The 17,125-nt window shown below is 45.6% G+C and overlaps 1 protein-coding gene across 13 annotated transcripts in view; it reads right to left on the bottom strand.

The window, feature by feature from the left end:
• TNS1 (tensin 1) overlaps positions 1 to 17,125 on the bottom strand; it is a 368,326-nt gene that overhangs the window by 38,585 nt on the left and 312,616 nt on the right. For 6 of the 13 annotated variants that reach the window (XM_044438202.1, XM_044438203.1, XM_044438206.1 and 3 more), the window contains 4 exons: positions 13,878 to 13,964; positions 11,945 to 11,986; positions 5,085 to 5,284; positions 3,852 to 3,990 (listed from right to left, as the gene is read on the bottom strand). In XM_044438202.1, the coding sequence (XP_044294137.1) occupies positions 3,852 to 3,990; positions 5,085 to 5,284; positions 11,945 to 11,986; positions 13,878 to 13,964 (468 nt within the window). The remainder of the gene's footprint in view (positions 1 to 3,851; positions 3,991 to 5,084; positions 5,285 to 11,944; positions 11,987 to 13,877; positions 13,965 to 17,125) is intronic. The other 7 variants (XM_044438205.1, XM_044438208.1, XM_044438211.1 and 4 more) reach the window with 5 other exon arrangements.

Genomic DNA, 17,125 nt, shown 5'->3' with positions numbered 1-17,125 from the left:
GCAACCTGACAGAATGTGTGGATTTGTAATTCTTGGAATAATAAGGACATGACCTTGCTATAGAGGTTAGGAGGCTGAAAGTGATAGAGCTGTGACGCTCAGAAGGCTGGTTTGTTTTCCTTATTCCACAAGGACTGGAAGAGGACATGCTGCTATTACTTCTCAGAATTCCATTCACTTTGGTGCTCTGTAACCATTTTGCTACAATTCACTGTATTCTGGGGAGAAGAAAGCGAGCTTTTTAAAATACCTTACATAAAATCTACATGTTGGCAGCTGACAGCAGCTACTAATAACTAGAGCCCTAACATGAGAGAGTATTGGAAATTTTCACCCTTTTCTAGCTACCCTTTTCTAGAAGCATCCATGAAGTTCAGAACCAGACTATTCTTAAAATGATGCTCCCTACATTGGGATATTTTCCATTTCCCAATTTCTCATTGGCTTACTGCTGTTGGTCCACACGCAGCCATGTTAGCATAAGCCTGATGAAATATTGGCAGAACTGTTCAAAGCTGAATTTATCGCTTTAAAAACCCACCACCAAGTTATCAAGGGCTGGTCAGTCAGAGGCATGCTTGGCTAAAAGAGTAAGGAAGACAGAGCATGCAACAGGAAGTTAAAGATCAGAGCTTGTCCAACAGTTTTAGTCGCTGAGCTACTAGTAACTTCTTGAGACTGTCTTGAGTGCTTCCAGAGGTGGTCTTTATCATGCAATTGTCCTGTCTCAGTCTCAAAATTTGACAGAGCATCCAAACATGGTCATCTTAAATTTGTAGCCTTCCCACTCTCCCTTGCCATAAAAAAATTGGTTAAGAAAGGAAAGAGAAAGAACTGCATGGTGTGCTTTGATAAGCACCCTGCCTTGGTAGCATTCTGTAAATCCTCAGGATTATAGCAGCTGCACCCATGGCATAAAGACACTTGACGCGCAGCTTTTAACAATATGAGCTTATTCACACAATCCTATTTATTATGCTGTAACTGCAACACTGTGGTGTGCTTGCACGGATCAACCATTACACTTGGGATTTTGGATGAGGTGAATGCTGTCAGCTGCATTCCGTCCAAGTACTGCCTGATCTGAATGGAGGACAAAGGCCCAGTGTCAGCCTGATCAAATTTCAAATGTGTTCTACCAAAGGAAAAGCAACTCTAAAATATTATCTAGACCAGGGGAAGGCAACTGGGCACCGTCCAGATATTGTGGACTACAACTCCCATCACCTGCAACAATGGTCAGTGGTCAAGGATCAGGGGTTTGTAGTTGGAAACATCTGGACAGCATTACATTGCCTAGCTCTGATCTAAAAACACAAATGCTGTATGTAAATGCAGCTGTGTTTATGTTTGTAACTATATCTATATCTATACACTCAGAGAAAGAGGACACTGAAGCTGATATAAATCTGCTGCTGGATTTTCCTTCTGACCTGTTGATTCACAGAGCAAAGAGGACACAATTCTCTTTGTCCTTGAAGCTTTGGGCTGCAAAGGCACCCAGCAATGCTATGGAACCAGTTGTTACTCTTTTGAGAGTAGTTTAAGTCTGACTTCCCTTGCTTTGTTCCACGAAATAGTCAAACCTACAAGTTTTTCTGGGCAAATCTGCATGGTGTGGTATCAATTAACAGAAACACAATGCAGTAAATGCCCTAAAACGATGATCACACAGAACAGAGACTGGAATCCAGTGTGTGTGCACATTTTATAACATACACCTATGGAATCAGTGTGGTATCTGGATTATTTATTTTAAATTGTGTTAGCACCACTCTTTCCACCAACTGCTGCTTAATTTACTTTTACTCTATTTCTTTTTTCTTTCTTTTTTTAATTTTGGCCTGGTCCTGATTTACAACCACGAGATTTTGGCAATGGTAACAGAAGGAAGGTCAGCGGAAGGAAGGGGCAAAGGGACCTAAATGCTGTGTGCTTGGGATGGAAGAGCAGAAGTCTTTCCGTGTGAGGGGCTGAGCCAGCCTTCCATCTGTGCTGTATGAATGTGTATCTTATTGCACAGTGTATGTTACTGAAAAGCTATAGCAAGTGATTTAGGGTTTGGGTTGATTTTCATTTCCTCCCACCTGCAGAAAACAGCTGCCTCTCCCTGTATCCCACCCTATGGAAACTCAGAAGAAGCCACAATTTAAGAAAACCTAAAGTAGGATAGTGTGCCAGAATGTTAGACTTTAAATACATCTCCTTTAGGACATTCTACCAGATTCGTGTCCCCTGTTTTTTGAACCATCAGTGTTGGTAGCTTTGGAGTATTGATTTTATGCCTAGAAAAACTGCTAGTAGTTGTGATACTGACTGACATGTGTGATAAACAGTTCTTTTGTGTGGTGTGGTTCCTCCCACACAATAATTTGAAACAATCCCTGGAAACCCACAACGATCCCTGAAAGATCATGCTAAAGGGATTTCTGTGGCTTATGCACAAGAGTTTGCAGATGCATTTTCAGTGTCAATCAGGCAAATGCAATTACCGAGTAAGTCCCATGATCCTGCCAGGTGCTCCACAGGATGGGGAATTCCTTGTTCATATTAAAAAGGATTAGAGTACCCAATTATATGCCTTCATGCAGAATAAATGCACTGGGAATCTTCACTGTATGGAACAGTATTTCCTTGGTAAGGAAATAAGTTTGCTTATGTATGTGTTTTTAAAAAGGTTAATAAATCATGTCATCACTAGAGAGAGATGACAGAACTCAGATGCATAACTATTCAGGGTTGCTGATGGATGTAAGGAAACTGTTATCAGTAATGTGCAATGATCATGTTAATCCAGCATTGCATTTTTGAACCTGCTAAAGTGAGCAAGATTTTGCCCTATCTGGATAATGAAATTATTTCCTCCTAGAGATGTTAGAAGGTGCGCGATATGGGCTAGTATTGGGCAGGCTTATCTAAAGGAGATGTGCATAGGGTGTGCATAACCTCATATACAGCCCACCAAGCAAATACCCTAATTCTATGACTCCAGCCCTCCAGACACCCCTCCATTCTTCCAATCCCAAATACACAGCAAATACTGGATTATCAAGCATATGGACCACTGCACATGGCTAGTAAGTGTCACTATGCTTTGTGGGCCATGGGATACACAAATCTGCTGTGTCTTAGCTTCAGAGTTGTTAAGAATATTTAAATATTTATAAACAATAATGGCCCTCAGTTTTTGGAGGACAATAAAAAGGAGAGTGCAGGAAACAGCACAATCCTAAATGGTTATGTTTTAAGATAACATCCAGAAATGTGGATTGTCTTCTTCAGAGCCAGCTCCTTGATTCTGAGGACCCTGGCCAAGACACCCTCAATAGAGGCCTCAAAACAGGTTGTGTGGCATCAGAGCCACTCTTTCTTGCCAACAGCGCTACAGCAGGAGGAAGGTGAACAAGCTGGTGGCAATGGCAAAGAGCAGGAACAACTCCAGCAGGCTCTTGCCCAGCTGTAGCCCCTTGGCATGGACTTTGCCATTCCCACCCCTGAAACCAGCCCTAGTCTTCATTACTTGCTGGTAGCTAATGGCACCAGCAACCTTCTATGTGGCTCCTCCCCACCTTAAGTTGCAAAACTTTGCTGTTGCAATCATCACTGTGGAGGAATGTGCACTTAACAATGGCATTGTGAGAAGACTGCATCAAGAAGAGGTGAAAGTAATGGGGAAAAGAGCCAAGACTGACAGATGGAGAGAAATGGGGGAAAGAAGGTGTGATTAAAATGGTGGTGGGTGTCAGGAAGCTGAGAACGGTTTGACTGGCTGCCTCTAGGCCTGGCTTTGCCAAAGCCACCCATCCACCCCTTCTCCTCTCCCATCCCCTTGCCCAAGCCACAGAACTTACGTAGGTTACTGTAAGGGGTTTGTGGTGAGACAGGGAAAGCAGGGGTTGGGGGAGAGGTCTCACCACCGCTGGAGGGTGGACTGCTTGGCGAGGTCCCCTGCATCTCTTCAAAGGCTTCCTTGTAGCTATGCAGATGGGGCTGTGAAAGAGAACCAGAATAAGTTATCAGCATTTAAAGGTCCGCCGTGCTGCCGATTCATGCAAACCCTTAGCAAATAGAAACAGGAATTCCTGTTTGTCTTTTTGTAAATGTTTTCCTCCTGGGCTAGCTCTTAAATTTCTTGCTCCAGTGCCTCCCTCTTTTGCCTTTTCACCCCTTTCTATCATCTCTAATTTCAGAGAAATTTCTATTATTGTTGGGAAGGGCAGTGGCTCTTTCCAATTTTAGCAGCAAGGATGCTTTTAACACAGGGGCGCAGGGCTTCTTTCAGGCCAAGGGCTGGATTCCACTGGGGGAAGCTCTTGGTCCGCATTCCAGAAGCAAGCAGGGCAGAAGGCAAAACAGGTAGAGCCAAAATACCCCAAATGCCAGCCAAATTCCACTTAAAGCTCTTAGAAAAGGCCTTTCAACGTTTTAGAAGGAGAAGGGGGCTGTTCAAAGGCTGGAACCAACCAATGTGCCATGGGTTGGGAGACAGGGGGCAGTTACAGGGGAAAGGGGGAAGCCCAGTGGGCCAGAGGTGTACTGCTGCTTTAACGGTGCAATAAAGGCACACCTCTGTTCTACACAGCAGCTTACATGCCTGCAAAATGTCCATCTCAGTAAAATGCAACCCCTTGATTATTTTGCAGAGGATTTTAACCAGCCTTAAATGTCTTTTTACCTTCAGTCAGTGACTGGAGATAAGAGCAGAAGAAGGTTTTGCACTGGATGGTGATTCCTGGGAGCCCAGATCTGGCCCAAGGTCCAGAGGCTCCCCATCCCTGCTCTTACAGGTATTCCATCATTTATGATGCTGGAAGCAGGAACAACCATGGCAATGTCACAAAGCACTAAAATAGAACAAGCACCTTCAAAGTGGAAGGCAGTTTCTACCCAAGCAATATTTGGTGAGGGCTCCTTATTTGCATGTCATTTGCCTATGCCATTGCCAATTAGCTCTTCCTTCTTCACCACCAGACTTTCTCTACTTACTGTAAAGAAATGGGACTAAAGAAATAACTTCCATCCGTTTCCGAGTTTCAAAGCAAAGGGGTCAGGAGGGGAGGGGGGGATCTTTTTAAAAAATGCACCTCCTTGGGCCTTCCTCCAGGGTTGGCAGATATGGTGCTGACCACTTCTGGGGAGACACAGTGAACTGGAGAGCGCACAGTGGGGCTTCGCGGTGAGCTTGGCTCCTGGGGGCTGTTCTCATACTGGCCTTCACTGGTGGTACGTCTCCGGATGGGGGCTTCAGTTTCTTCTGGCGACTTCTCCCGTGGTGACTGTACCTCTGAAAGTCCAATTGCAATATGAGGAAGTGGGTGCTGAGCCTTAACACAATCACAAATTCCACTAAGACACAGGGCCAGTATTCAGATTTTTAAGAGTGCTCTGGCATTGGAAAGGAAGGGGAAGTGGGATAAAACAATGGATTAATGAGGAAGAAAATGGGCAATCATTCACTTTCCGTTAGCAGATTATAGTGACAATCAGCAAGCACAGCTTTTCATATACTTAAAAACCTCACATATGGTGCCACCATGCTGATTCTGTAAGTCCTGCTCATGTGATTTCCCCTCTCCTTTTTGAGGGAGATGAGTACCAAGCAGGGCCCTCGGGAAACTGCCAGGGATGCCCCTGTGTCATACTTTAACTCTCCTACATGTCCCTGGCAGGGCACTGCTCCTTAGGTAAGAGTTTTAAATGTATGAACCAGGGCATTGGCTTTGGTAGGCTGTACTTAGGACAGGCGGCCTTAATGGTCTCCTTCTTGTTCTGGTGATCAGGTTCCATACATCCAATGCTGGCATACATCCTTCAGCCACCTGGACTTCTCCACCAGAAATTTTTATCTTCCCATCTTCATGCCCTTTTCCTCCCCGTGCCAGCATTTTCATATAATGGCCTGGGAAATGGCTGGCAGATGGGGGATCTGCATAAGGAGCTGGAAGGAGCTCTCTCTGAAGTCATGACCATCCCCCCAGTACCTTCCGGCCTGCCACAAATCTACCTCTGTAATCCAGGCAACACTGAGCCTGAAGCAGTGGGAAAGCGCTTGATGAAGGAATCACTCCAGAGGACTCAGGCAACTGAGCAAAGTCACACAATGACAGGGAAGGCAACAAGGCCACTGCTCACCCTGACCTGTAAAAGATGACTAAGATACTAATCTGCCTGTTACACGCCTCTTTCAAGTTACTGGTTCCGGCATTCAGGCAGGCATGAAGTTCTGCTTCAGAAGCCTATTCAAGAGTTTTAAAGCCTATTCAGGTTTATGGGAACAGCCCCTTCTCATTGCTTCTTGGTAACTAGAGAGCAAGGAGGGGGCTTGTAAGATGCTTGAGGGCTCCAGGTTCCAGACATTACTTTAAATGTGTGTTGAACTGTCCCCCCACCCACTGAATATTAGGTGTCCGTGTGTCCATGTGTGCACGTAGGGAATCCTGCTTCCCTCCTACTCTGCATTCTTGGATCCCAATCCAGATTGGGGACCCTTGCCTAGAGAAAAAAATGGAGAAAAAAGAAGAAAAGATGTAGCTGCTAGTGATGTAACTTTGGTCCTGGGAATACAACAAAACCCCTCGAACTTAGACATGGACTTACTTTAAAACAAGCTGATTTTGCTCTGAACTGAATCAAGCCCAAACATGTGTGTTTTATAGAAGATGACTGCAAACGGAGCCCAAGGAAGCTCTGGGGTCAAAAGGAAGCTGATTTCCGTGGATGCACAGCCACAAGGTTCTGAAAGCCATCCGCACGACTGGATTTTGTTAGCATGGACTTGACATGCTGGCAATGGCGGCACCTGCAACCATTCAAAATGTGGCCTGCAGCGGTACAGTGGACTCTGGGGTCCAGGAACACACACAGTCTGAGCAAGCGAGAGGGACCAAACCGTCCTTAAATTGTGGCACTCTCTTGCCTACAATGCATGGACGTATTTTAGGGCAGGTCGTCACTCGTTCAACTCATTTCTTAATGAGACAGTCTTTAGAGGCTCGACACTTCCGTTGTTCAAGCCTTAGCCAGGAAAAGAGCCGGGAATCTGCACTGCATTCCGGCCTGCCTCTTTCTTTGCTTTAAATAAAGAGCAGTGGGTTCTCCCCTGCACTCTTGCAACCCACCTTCAAGCACATTCAGATGATTTCTGCCCCTGCCCTGTAAGGCACTAGGCTGCCAAGACAGAGGCATCTTGGTGCACATCCCTTACGGACATTCGTAAAGCAGGCTCGTGAGATTTCCAAGCAGCCTTTGAGCCTGCTGGCAAATCTGGATCCTTCTTTGATTAGTAACAGCTATGCCATTTTCTCAGCTGAAGAAAGCCTTGCCTTTCACACAGCTGGGAGGGGGAGTGAAGAGAAGTAGGAATGCACTGCTCTGGGGCAGTGCTAAGATATTCCTGATACAGAAGCCCACTTGGGCAGAGAAAGAGGAAGGAGCCAGTATCCATGGTGACAGAAGCAACCAAATGTAACATCTGGAAGAAAGGAAAATCCACAGACTGAAGGGGTAGCCCATGTAACATTTTCATAGATTACGTTCTGCAGGGATGGCCTTCTGGCTAGTTTGAAATCCAGTAGAGGATCACAGAGCTGGAAAATTTCCAGGAAGTAGCATCATGATCTGGCTCTCGATCCACTCCACCTACCTCTAAACGGTGCTGTTTTCTTTGATGCTATATTTCAAGGAAGACAGTGGTACATTTGCTGTGATAATGCCCCTTCTGTTTATATTTGCATCATCTGGCATCAACATAAGACAAACGAATGGAAACTGGCTTCCTTTCTAAAACCCTGATTTTGCAGCTGCTGGCACAAGCCAGAAGGTCAACATGAGCCCTTTGCAACTTTTCAATTTCATCCTGAACATAACAAGCACAAAGTCAAGGCGAGGCACCAGCTTTTAGTGCCAGGAGACCTTGACTGAAGCACCAGCCTGTTTTGTTGGGGAACGGAGCGGAAATCAGGGCACAGAGGAGAGAAGTGGGCGAGAGAGAGAAGCCTACAGTCTCCGTAAAGGCTTGAGTCAGAAACTCATTTGGCAGCAGCAAGGCACAGCACAGGCAAGGTTCAGTGCCCAATGCAAAGGGAGCAAAGATCAGGAAGGTTCTGCTAACGTGTGCGGGGAAGGCCTGGAAAGGAAGCCATTGCTCTCTGATGCAACGCATTCCACTTCCCTCCCACACAGAGAGAATGGCCACCACCATTTCCTCTGGACTGCTGCTGCAGGCACATTTCAAAGGTCTCCTGCACCAGGCTGCAGGCCCCTCCCCTTGACCAGACTGTAGAAATCCTTCACTTTCCCCTGCCCTCGTGGGCTTTGTTTCCTCCTTCCTTTTTAAGTGAATGGGGACGGGGGAAGGAAGGAAGAACGGAACCAGTGTTTCAGAGCCAAGAGTGGCGACGCTTTGGCTCAGGGTGAAAAGGCTTGCTGGAATTATTGAGGACATAAAGAAAAAAAGATGTGCTCTAGCAAAATGCCACTCAATGAATTGTAACTCCTGCCCTCCTGTGCAACATTTATAAGCAAAACTCTAAGCCGAGAGATCCTTAGGGCAAGGCCACCATTTCCTGTAACCTTCAGCAAGGCTCTTCAGCTACAAGGGAACAATACCTTCCACCCAGCATAAACTGAATACAGTACGCTTCCTCACAATATTTTGGGCTGGGGACAAGTTCAAGATAAAGCACAGCTTCAAGATAAAGCACGTAGTGGATCAGAGTCCCATCCACTGAGGCCAAAGGAGCAGAAAAGTTGGGGTAGTGACTTGCTTGCCTGTTCACATATAGAGCAGGAAAGGGCCTCGCCTCGTCTCGCCTCTGCCCTGCCCTGCCCTGCCCTGCCCTGAAATGTAGCTCAGATATGTGGGAAACTAACCGTTCTTCCTGATTATGTAACTCAGATATGTGGGAAACTAAACCATTCTTCCATCTCACGTGTTCCACCATTTGGGGTATTAGCTCATCCAGCTCTGATACTGAACTGGACCCAGAACAAGTTGCTGAATGTGAAGGCCTCTGTCACTCAGCGAGTAGAGGACATGCTTTGCAGTAGCTGAATCCTAGGTTCAGTCCCTGGCAGCTCCAGTTTCAATAGGCTCAAAAGGAAAAGATGGAGAGGACATTGTCTGAGGCCCTGCAGAGGTGCTTTCAGTCAGAGCAGGCAATCCTGTGCCAAATGGAAGAAAGGTTGACCTGGCGTGATGCAGCATTCTCTGCTCCTGTCAGTGCAGCAGGAAAGATGGGGATGGGGATGGGAAAGGGGAAGGCTCCACTCCCTTCTACCACAAACTCCTTGTAATGTACAAAATAGACCCCTGCTCCATGTCTGGCAGACCCCAGCCTGTGCCCCAGGTGTGGGCCTGTTCCAAATTCCAAGAGGCTTTTTATTCCTACGGTTTCTCCTTGCTATTGCTGGCTGGACACCTGAACAGGTGAGCAATGAGAAGAGAATGGAGAAGGTAAAATCTGAACTGAGAAGGAAAGGGCCAATGAAGGTGCCTTGCCTGAGGGCTCCTCAGAACCTGGTTCTGGTGTGGATTTATCCTCCACCCTCTGCATTAGGTGTGAATGGGCAGGCATGTAAGTAAATGACTCCAAGGTGCTCAGTCATGAGTAGCAGCTTGGAGACTTGCAAACATGAGAGGCAAACTGCCTGCATTTCAGATATTCATAAAAGCACAACTGTGATTAAAACTGTATGCATTTATATGTATTCATAAACAGATGCTGAAAAACAGCAAGTGGATAAATAGTTTTACCCTCACAAATATGCAATGCAAATGAAGTGCATTCCTGTTCTCTTAAGAGTTCTTTGTAACTGGAAATTCTGCATAGCATTAGATTCAATGGTCTAGTGAAACCTTACTTTTTATTCTTTATCATTTATTAGAGAGAAGGCATGGGCTGAGGATGTGCAGGGCTCTCCAAGAATGTAAAGAACCACTACTCGACTGAAGGTGACCAGGTGGCCTGTTTTACAGAGAAAAGCCCTTCCTTTTATGTAAATAGCCTTGAATCAAAACTCCCTTTCTTCTTCTGGAGGAAATACCAAAGAAATATTTCAACAGCAAAATGCTTCACTCTCAAAGACAAATTGAAATATTGTTCATGACAAATGGGAGCAGAGAGCCTTAAGAACATATGAAGTCCTAAATGACTTGGGACCACTACACCTGAAGGACAGCCTGGCCCCAAATGCACCCACCCAGCCTTTAAGATCAGTTTCGGAGGAGCTTCTGAAAGAGCCATCCTCCAAGGAGGTAAGGAGAATGGCAAATAGCAAGAGAGGCCTTCTCAGTAGTTGCGCCCCACCTGTGGAACAGCCTCCCGAAAGCAGTTCACCTGGCCCTTTTGCTACAATCTTTTTGGTGCCAGGCACAAACAACTTTATTTTCTAGACATGTTAACAAATGATTTTATCTAGGATAATTTTAAAGGTGTTTGTTTATACAGCATTGCTGTTTTAATCTATCGTGCTTTAAATGATCATCCCTCAGCTGTATATTGTTTTGTGTTTTATTTAACTGCTTTTTTATTGCTCTGTTGTGTTTGTTATTCTATTATAATCTGCTTAGAGAGCCCATGGGCCAATAATGCAGAATGTAAGATTCATAGTAAATAAATAAGCAAACAAACAAACAAACACATTAACATCACAGTGTACACAATAAAGACTCCTTCTTTGGTCTACTTTTGGGTCTGGTTTCATATTAATGGACTTGCACCCAATGCAATATTAAGGCTCAGTTCAGACCTAACAATCTTATTTTATATGAGTTCTTGCTTTGAAAATGAGCTGCATGTTCTCATGCTTCTTGGTTTCTTGTGTGGCCTAAGCTTGGCAACTATGGCTTAATCTCTGTTTACAAGCCTGGTCTGGACAATAAAGGAAACTGTGGTTGAACAAGCCAGGAGAGCTGTGCACATGAGGGAAGGGGAGGGCAGAGAAGATGCTGTGCTGTGCACAGCTTGCTTGCTACCCAGTCAGCCCTGATCTATCATACTCAGACCGTGGTATCTCCACTGCGTCTACTGCAAGTCTTCCAGGCAAACTCCTGGGGAACATTGAGCAGGTCTTTCATACAAGTCAGACAAATGGACAAACAAAAGCCTCTTCTAATTTTAGAACTGTATGATGCCGTAGGAAAACTATTTCCCTCCATAGATTTATGAAGGTGTTAAAATTTTTCATTTCAAACTTTCCCAGGCATCCACCATCATAATGTGGCTGGCACAAGTTGATGGTCTGGTGTGGGGTTTGGGCTGAATCACACTTTGATTCTTGGGGAAAGAATAATGCCTTCCAGCAGAGCACTTGATAGCAGTATGGGGAGAAATCTTTGGGGGACAGCACAATATATGCACTTGGACTGGTTCCATCTGTCCATTGTGATGGTAGGTGGTAGCAAAGATAATTATGTGTACGTGGCAATGGGGATTTTGCTTCTTCCTCCATACCAGCCCTAACATTGTATAAAGCATGTGTGCACAGGGCCCAAAAGCAGTGAAATAAAACATGCATACGCAAAAGCCCATTCCTCTAGTCTACACAGCTCTCTTTCCAGAGTGACATGCTATGGTATGCATATTACACTCCTTTAGAAGCAAGTGCACACTGTATATAGACACCATGGACCATCATTCCAAGGAGAGACCGTAAGTGAAAGCTATCAAGCATTCAACATTAATACTGGAGTGGCAAGTGAAACAGACAGTCTGTATTGGTAGACAACCTTGTGCCCAACAGATGTGCTGGACTACAGCTCCCTCCAGTCCCACCCCACAGGATCAGGATTGTGGGAGCTGCAGTCCAAGACATCTAGAGGTTGCCTATCCCTGGCCCATGGGATATTTCCCCTAGGCTCTGGGTAGTGGAGAAGAAAGGAACAAAAGGCAGTGTTAAGTTGACCGAAGCTCTGTGAAATTTTACCAGAGTACAAATTCCAAACCTTTTTGGGGAGAGGTGGGTGGATTCAGAAGACCCAAGAATCCTGTATTGGGGCAAATGGAACAGTTAAATCAACATACAACACCTTCTGTTTGAATGGCAACCCATGTTTTGAGATACAGTGATTGGCAATGCTTTCAAGGAAGAGTCCTGAGGCTGGTGAGAAAATGCTTGGACACCTTTATATACTGAGGCTGCTGCACCAATGATGGAGACCAAAATCAACAGCATCCAGGAGCCCTTGCTGCTGAACACATAGTCCCAGTAAAAACTTGATCTTCTCAGCAGAACTCCCGTTCCATGAATACCGTGCATGTAACAGGACACTGCTGAGCAACCACACATTTGAAATCCATTGACAGGTTCATTTCTGCAGAGCAACCTGAGGAGCAAGACCCTGAGAATTTACACACCCACATGTTCATTCCCTCTGCTGGCCATACAGAAGCCCCTGTCCCGATTCCAGGCAATGCTGTTAGACACAGTAGAAAGGTCTGAAGTGATATTTGTACAACACACACACCCTTCGATAAACTTCCACGTGTGGCCAAGCTCTGTAGCAAGTAGGCATCCCATTCCTGGCCTTTAGTACTTCTCCTCCTTGCCAGCCCCCATACCCATGCAAACTGCTTCCCTCCACATTTATGAAGAGACTGGAACAGCACCAGCAACAATGCAGAAGTGAGTGTGGAGTGCACTGAAATAAACAGGCCACCTCCCCAGCCCTTTTGCAAGTGATTTCTTGACAACACCACAGATGAACATCACACAAAGCAGATGAGTCCACCAACAAGCTCATTAAACATGGTGCGATGGAGGGAAGCACAACCAATAATAAAAATAAGGATCTTTGGGGTAGAGCAAGGCTGTACTTAGAGTCCAGTATTGGTAGGTGCAAAACTTTGGGCCAGATAACGCAAGGATTTTAATCCAGTTGAACACACAGATATGTCATGTGTGAGAAAGGGTCTTTAAACTATCTGAAATAATCTTCTGCGTTGAAAAGAAGCTGACAGGGTTAGCCCTAACATTATCTAAAGTGAGGGAGTCACTTCAAGTGGTAGATACCAGAAAGTAGCAACAGGGTGCTGGGGGAAGAGAGCCATGTGGGCCAGGTGGTCTGACCTTTGCTGGTATGGATAGATGAGCAATGTTTAAGGTTTCTAGGGTTTGCCAAACTTTGCCTCACTGATCATCTTGTGCCTGGGGTTCATTTGCTGCTCACTTTGAGCAAGAAAATTGTGCAAAGCAAGCAGTGACTAGACACAAAATCTGAGCAAATTTCCCTAAATTTGCACAACTTTCTTCCATAAACTGATATGGGACTAATTCAGTTTACAAGAGACATTTGTGTGAATTAGGTAGTTTAGACAAATAGAACTTGGGAAGTTGCTAAAGTCAAATATGAGCGCATGTTCCGCAATTTACAAATACTTTTTCTGGGCCTGTGCTCATGCTCGTAACAACATTCAGGGCTTCAGTCAGGGCACGCTGCATGTTTTGCAAGCAAAAACAAAATCTTCCTTAGTTTCTAGCTCTTTGCCCTCACCCTAAGTTGGTCTGCACCTTTCAGGTGTGGTGGACAGTATTCCATCGCCAGTATTGTAGAGCTATTCGACTGCAAGCCCAACTGGCTTTTGTACAAGTAATGGAAGGGATGCCATTTGCAGCTCAGGCAGCAAAATGTTGTGGGAGCTAGAGAGGAAGTCCTTCTGCCATTCCTTCCACAAATTAGGGAACAGGCTATGCCCTAGTTTTTGCAGGTGCCATTTTGGAATGGACTCTAAACAGCTGCAACCTTCCACTTCCCCACTGGGGAAAGAAGCCCTGCCTTTCTGTCCTCCATGCAACAGGAAAACAGCAACCATGCAGGAAAGCCAAGGCAGGAAGGAAGTCTGGGAAGAAAGAAGAGGAAAAGCAGCAACAGAACAAACCAGAAAAGGAGAAGGATCGTTGTCGGTGAAGAGGAGGATGGGGGCTTTTCATGCTCTTCCGGATGTCCCGGAGTTTGGCGTTGTACTCTGACAGGGGGAGACGGAGGTAGGGTGGGTAGGAGCAGAGGAGCAGCAGGAGAAGGTCAACCAAGGATGAAACAAAATCCATCACGGAGAGTGAGAGAGTAGTCAAGACAGAACAAACATCACAACAGAGAAAGGGGGAAAAACACAAGAGAAAATATTAGTTTGAAGTTTACTGCATGCCTAAAGGCTCTGTGATCTGGGGAGAAGGTTAGGGTCAAGTTCATAAGATGAGAAATCAGTGAATTAATCTAGTGACCACCTCCTTCATGGAAACTTGGGTGGGTACACTAAATACAGAATTTATGAAGTGATAAATTCCACGATAGACCTAATGTTCATTGGATTTAAGAGAAATTACAGACAGATATGACACCACTGATCATCATCATCATCTACTCTGGATAATGTTTTTTGGGCCTCAGTTTTCAATCTGGTAATTAGAGGAGGCCATCTCTGACTCAGCCCACAAAATAAGCAGGAGCTGGACTACACAAGCTAAGATATTACAAGAACTGGCCGAAAGGTGTGACAGAGGAGAGCCAGCGGTGGATTAGCATTAACAGGTGCAAGCCAAGACCCACCACTGGCCCTGCTCCTCCTCCATGTTGCTAATCTTTCAACACATGTGAACAGTGACGACAGCAAGAAAAGGGGGGCTAAGCAACCGTGGCAAGTGGAACCAAGTGATCTGGCCCAAGGAGCTCACATTACGTAAAAAAGAATCTGGACATGATGCAAATGTGTTCATTATGTAAATTTGGCACTGTAAACAAAGATGTGTTAATTACCTTCTCTTATGGGGTGAGGCACATCTCTGAGAAAGCAAAACCTGTGCCTCTTTGAAAGGGGCCCTCATTTTTCTGCATTTGCTCTGCACCACCATCTCAGGTTGCTCTCTGTCTAGCTGCTGTCCTGCCTTTTGGGGTGCCTGCCAGTTGTGGTTGTGTGTTGTCTGTATTAAGTAGCAACAGTGTACAAGTTTAACATCTATATGGAATTTAATGCAATCCTGTTCCACCAGAGAAGAATTTAGACTCAAAATGCCCTGTGATTCATGTGTGTGCTTGTTTAACGAGAAGTTCATACCTCTGCCATCAATCATATTGGGTCCACTTTTGAGGTGGGGAAAATGACACTAACTAGAATGGCCTTCCCATATGTATTTCATGCACTTACTATCAAAAGCAGCCTTCTCACCCATGCCCATTCCCATACACGGTGCAATCTTACATTCACTTACCTGGGAGTAAACTCCATTGAAGACAATGGGATTTACTTCTTAGTACACATGGACGGGATTGTGATGTGTGTCACCCAGCAATTTTAAAACCAAATAACCCATTGCTTCTATTTTCAAAAAATGGGAATGTTAGACTTTGTGCCCTCCATACTTTGTGCAACTTCCTGTTCTTACTTTATCAGATTTTAATCAACCTGCAGTCCTAGGTGATGTGGGCAGTGCTGGTCCTTAGATAGTTAGCCCCAAGAGAAAGACGACACACATACATATAGTTACTGTTTAGGAACATTTCTGGCTGGTTGCATGGATAGGAATTTCCCAGAGTGGGTAAACATACAAAATGACTTCTGGAGGCATCTCTGACTCATCATGTGAATGGTGTCAGGGCTTCCATTCAGGCACAGGAACTCTTGAGCCAGGCAGAATTCCCAGTAGCTGAGGGATGCTTAGGTTTCTCTGGGAGGCGAGCCCTCCTAGAGGACTTTTGCCTTAATCATTGCAGCCCTGCTCCCATCCTGTTGCGTAGGAAATCTGAGTTCTCATGACAGCGAGAATCAGGGAGGAGGAGTATCTGTGAAATTCCAAACATACCCGCCTTGGAACAAACAGGCAATTTATAGTAGCATGAATTGTAAATAACATGCCAGCCCCTACTCTCTCAGCTTGTTCCACGCAGTTCCAGCCCCCCTTCTCATCATTCCCCAGCGTCTGCCAAATCTTTTGATTCACTCCATGCGCGGTGAGCATGGCACTCCTAATACTAACTGTGAGCCTGGACTGCAATCCAGGCTTCCACAATGAGATAGCTATTTGTTCCCCTAGGATTTTTGTACACGACATCTCCTGGAAATGCCCATCAAAGTACATCTCAGATTGAATATTCCCGTAACATAACAACATTCTGTAGGGCTGCCCTGTCTCTGCAGTGGGGCCAGCCATGCCAGTAGGCAGGGTGTGGTGGCTGCCTCAGGCAGCTGTTGCTGGGAGGCACCAGAAAGGTGTTGGAAAGGGAGCTGTGGTCTACCCTGTGCTAAGCTAAACCAGCGTGGGGCCACCAGGTGTGGTGGAACATGCTGTCCCACTGCTGTGTTGAACAACGATTTAACTGCCAGTCCAAGCAGACTATGAACATGGAATGGGAGGGGGCACCGTCTTTGCTGCTGCTGCAAGCAACAGAATGTCTTGAAGGGCCGGCCCCACTTTCCAGAACAGGCACAGAATAGCTGAAGAGCATTGCCCATAGAATCATAGGGTTGGAAGGGGCCAAGAAGGCCACTGGGTCCAACCCCCTGCTGTTGCAGGACACCAGTTCCACCCCAACTCTATAATTAACCACTGATTCAATACCAGCTGTCTCTTGTGGTACTGATACATCAGCCTAGCCTTCTCCAACCTGGAACCCTGTAGATGTGTTGGACCAGAGTTGCCATCATCTCCAATTATCACAGAAACCTAAAATAGCCTATCCATAACAGTCGGGGTGGCATATGACGCAGAAGACAAGGGGATGATAATATCTCAATAATGCCATGAGATTTTTATTCTATCAGCTGAGTCCCTCTGCTCTGAAAGCAGCAGGAAAACCCCCATCTCGGTGGAAGTAGAGCAGCTGTAACTGCTGCAGAAATCTTGCCATGGCCCTGACAGAGCTGCAAGGGCCTCTCAGTGGTTGCCCCCTTTACTCATCCCGCAGTCTTTCATTTATTGATTCATTGCATTTCTATGAAATTTCAGTATCTTAACACTCTCCCTTTGATGTGCATCTAAACGGACATGGAGCTACGTATATATTAGCAGTGGGAGAAGTGGGGCTACCCCACTGGTCTGGTTGCAAGGCCTCCCCCACAAAGGCTTCCTCTCCCACAACCGCTACTCGTAGCACCAGCCGCCATTCCAGCAAGCTGCACGTACTAAGGCAGAT

The sequence above is a fragment of the Varanus komodoensis genome, unplaced genomic scaffold (assembly GCF_004798865.1).
Source record: "Varanus komodoensis strain SLA01 unplaced genomic scaffold, ASM479886v1 scaffold32, whole genome shotgun sequence".
Classification (NCBI taxonomy): Eukaryota; Metazoa; Chordata; class Lepidosauria; order Squamata; family Varanidae; genus Varanus; species Varanus komodoensis.
Note: the sequence above shows the minus strand (reverse complement) of the source record. Positions and strands in the feature narration are given on the sequence as shown.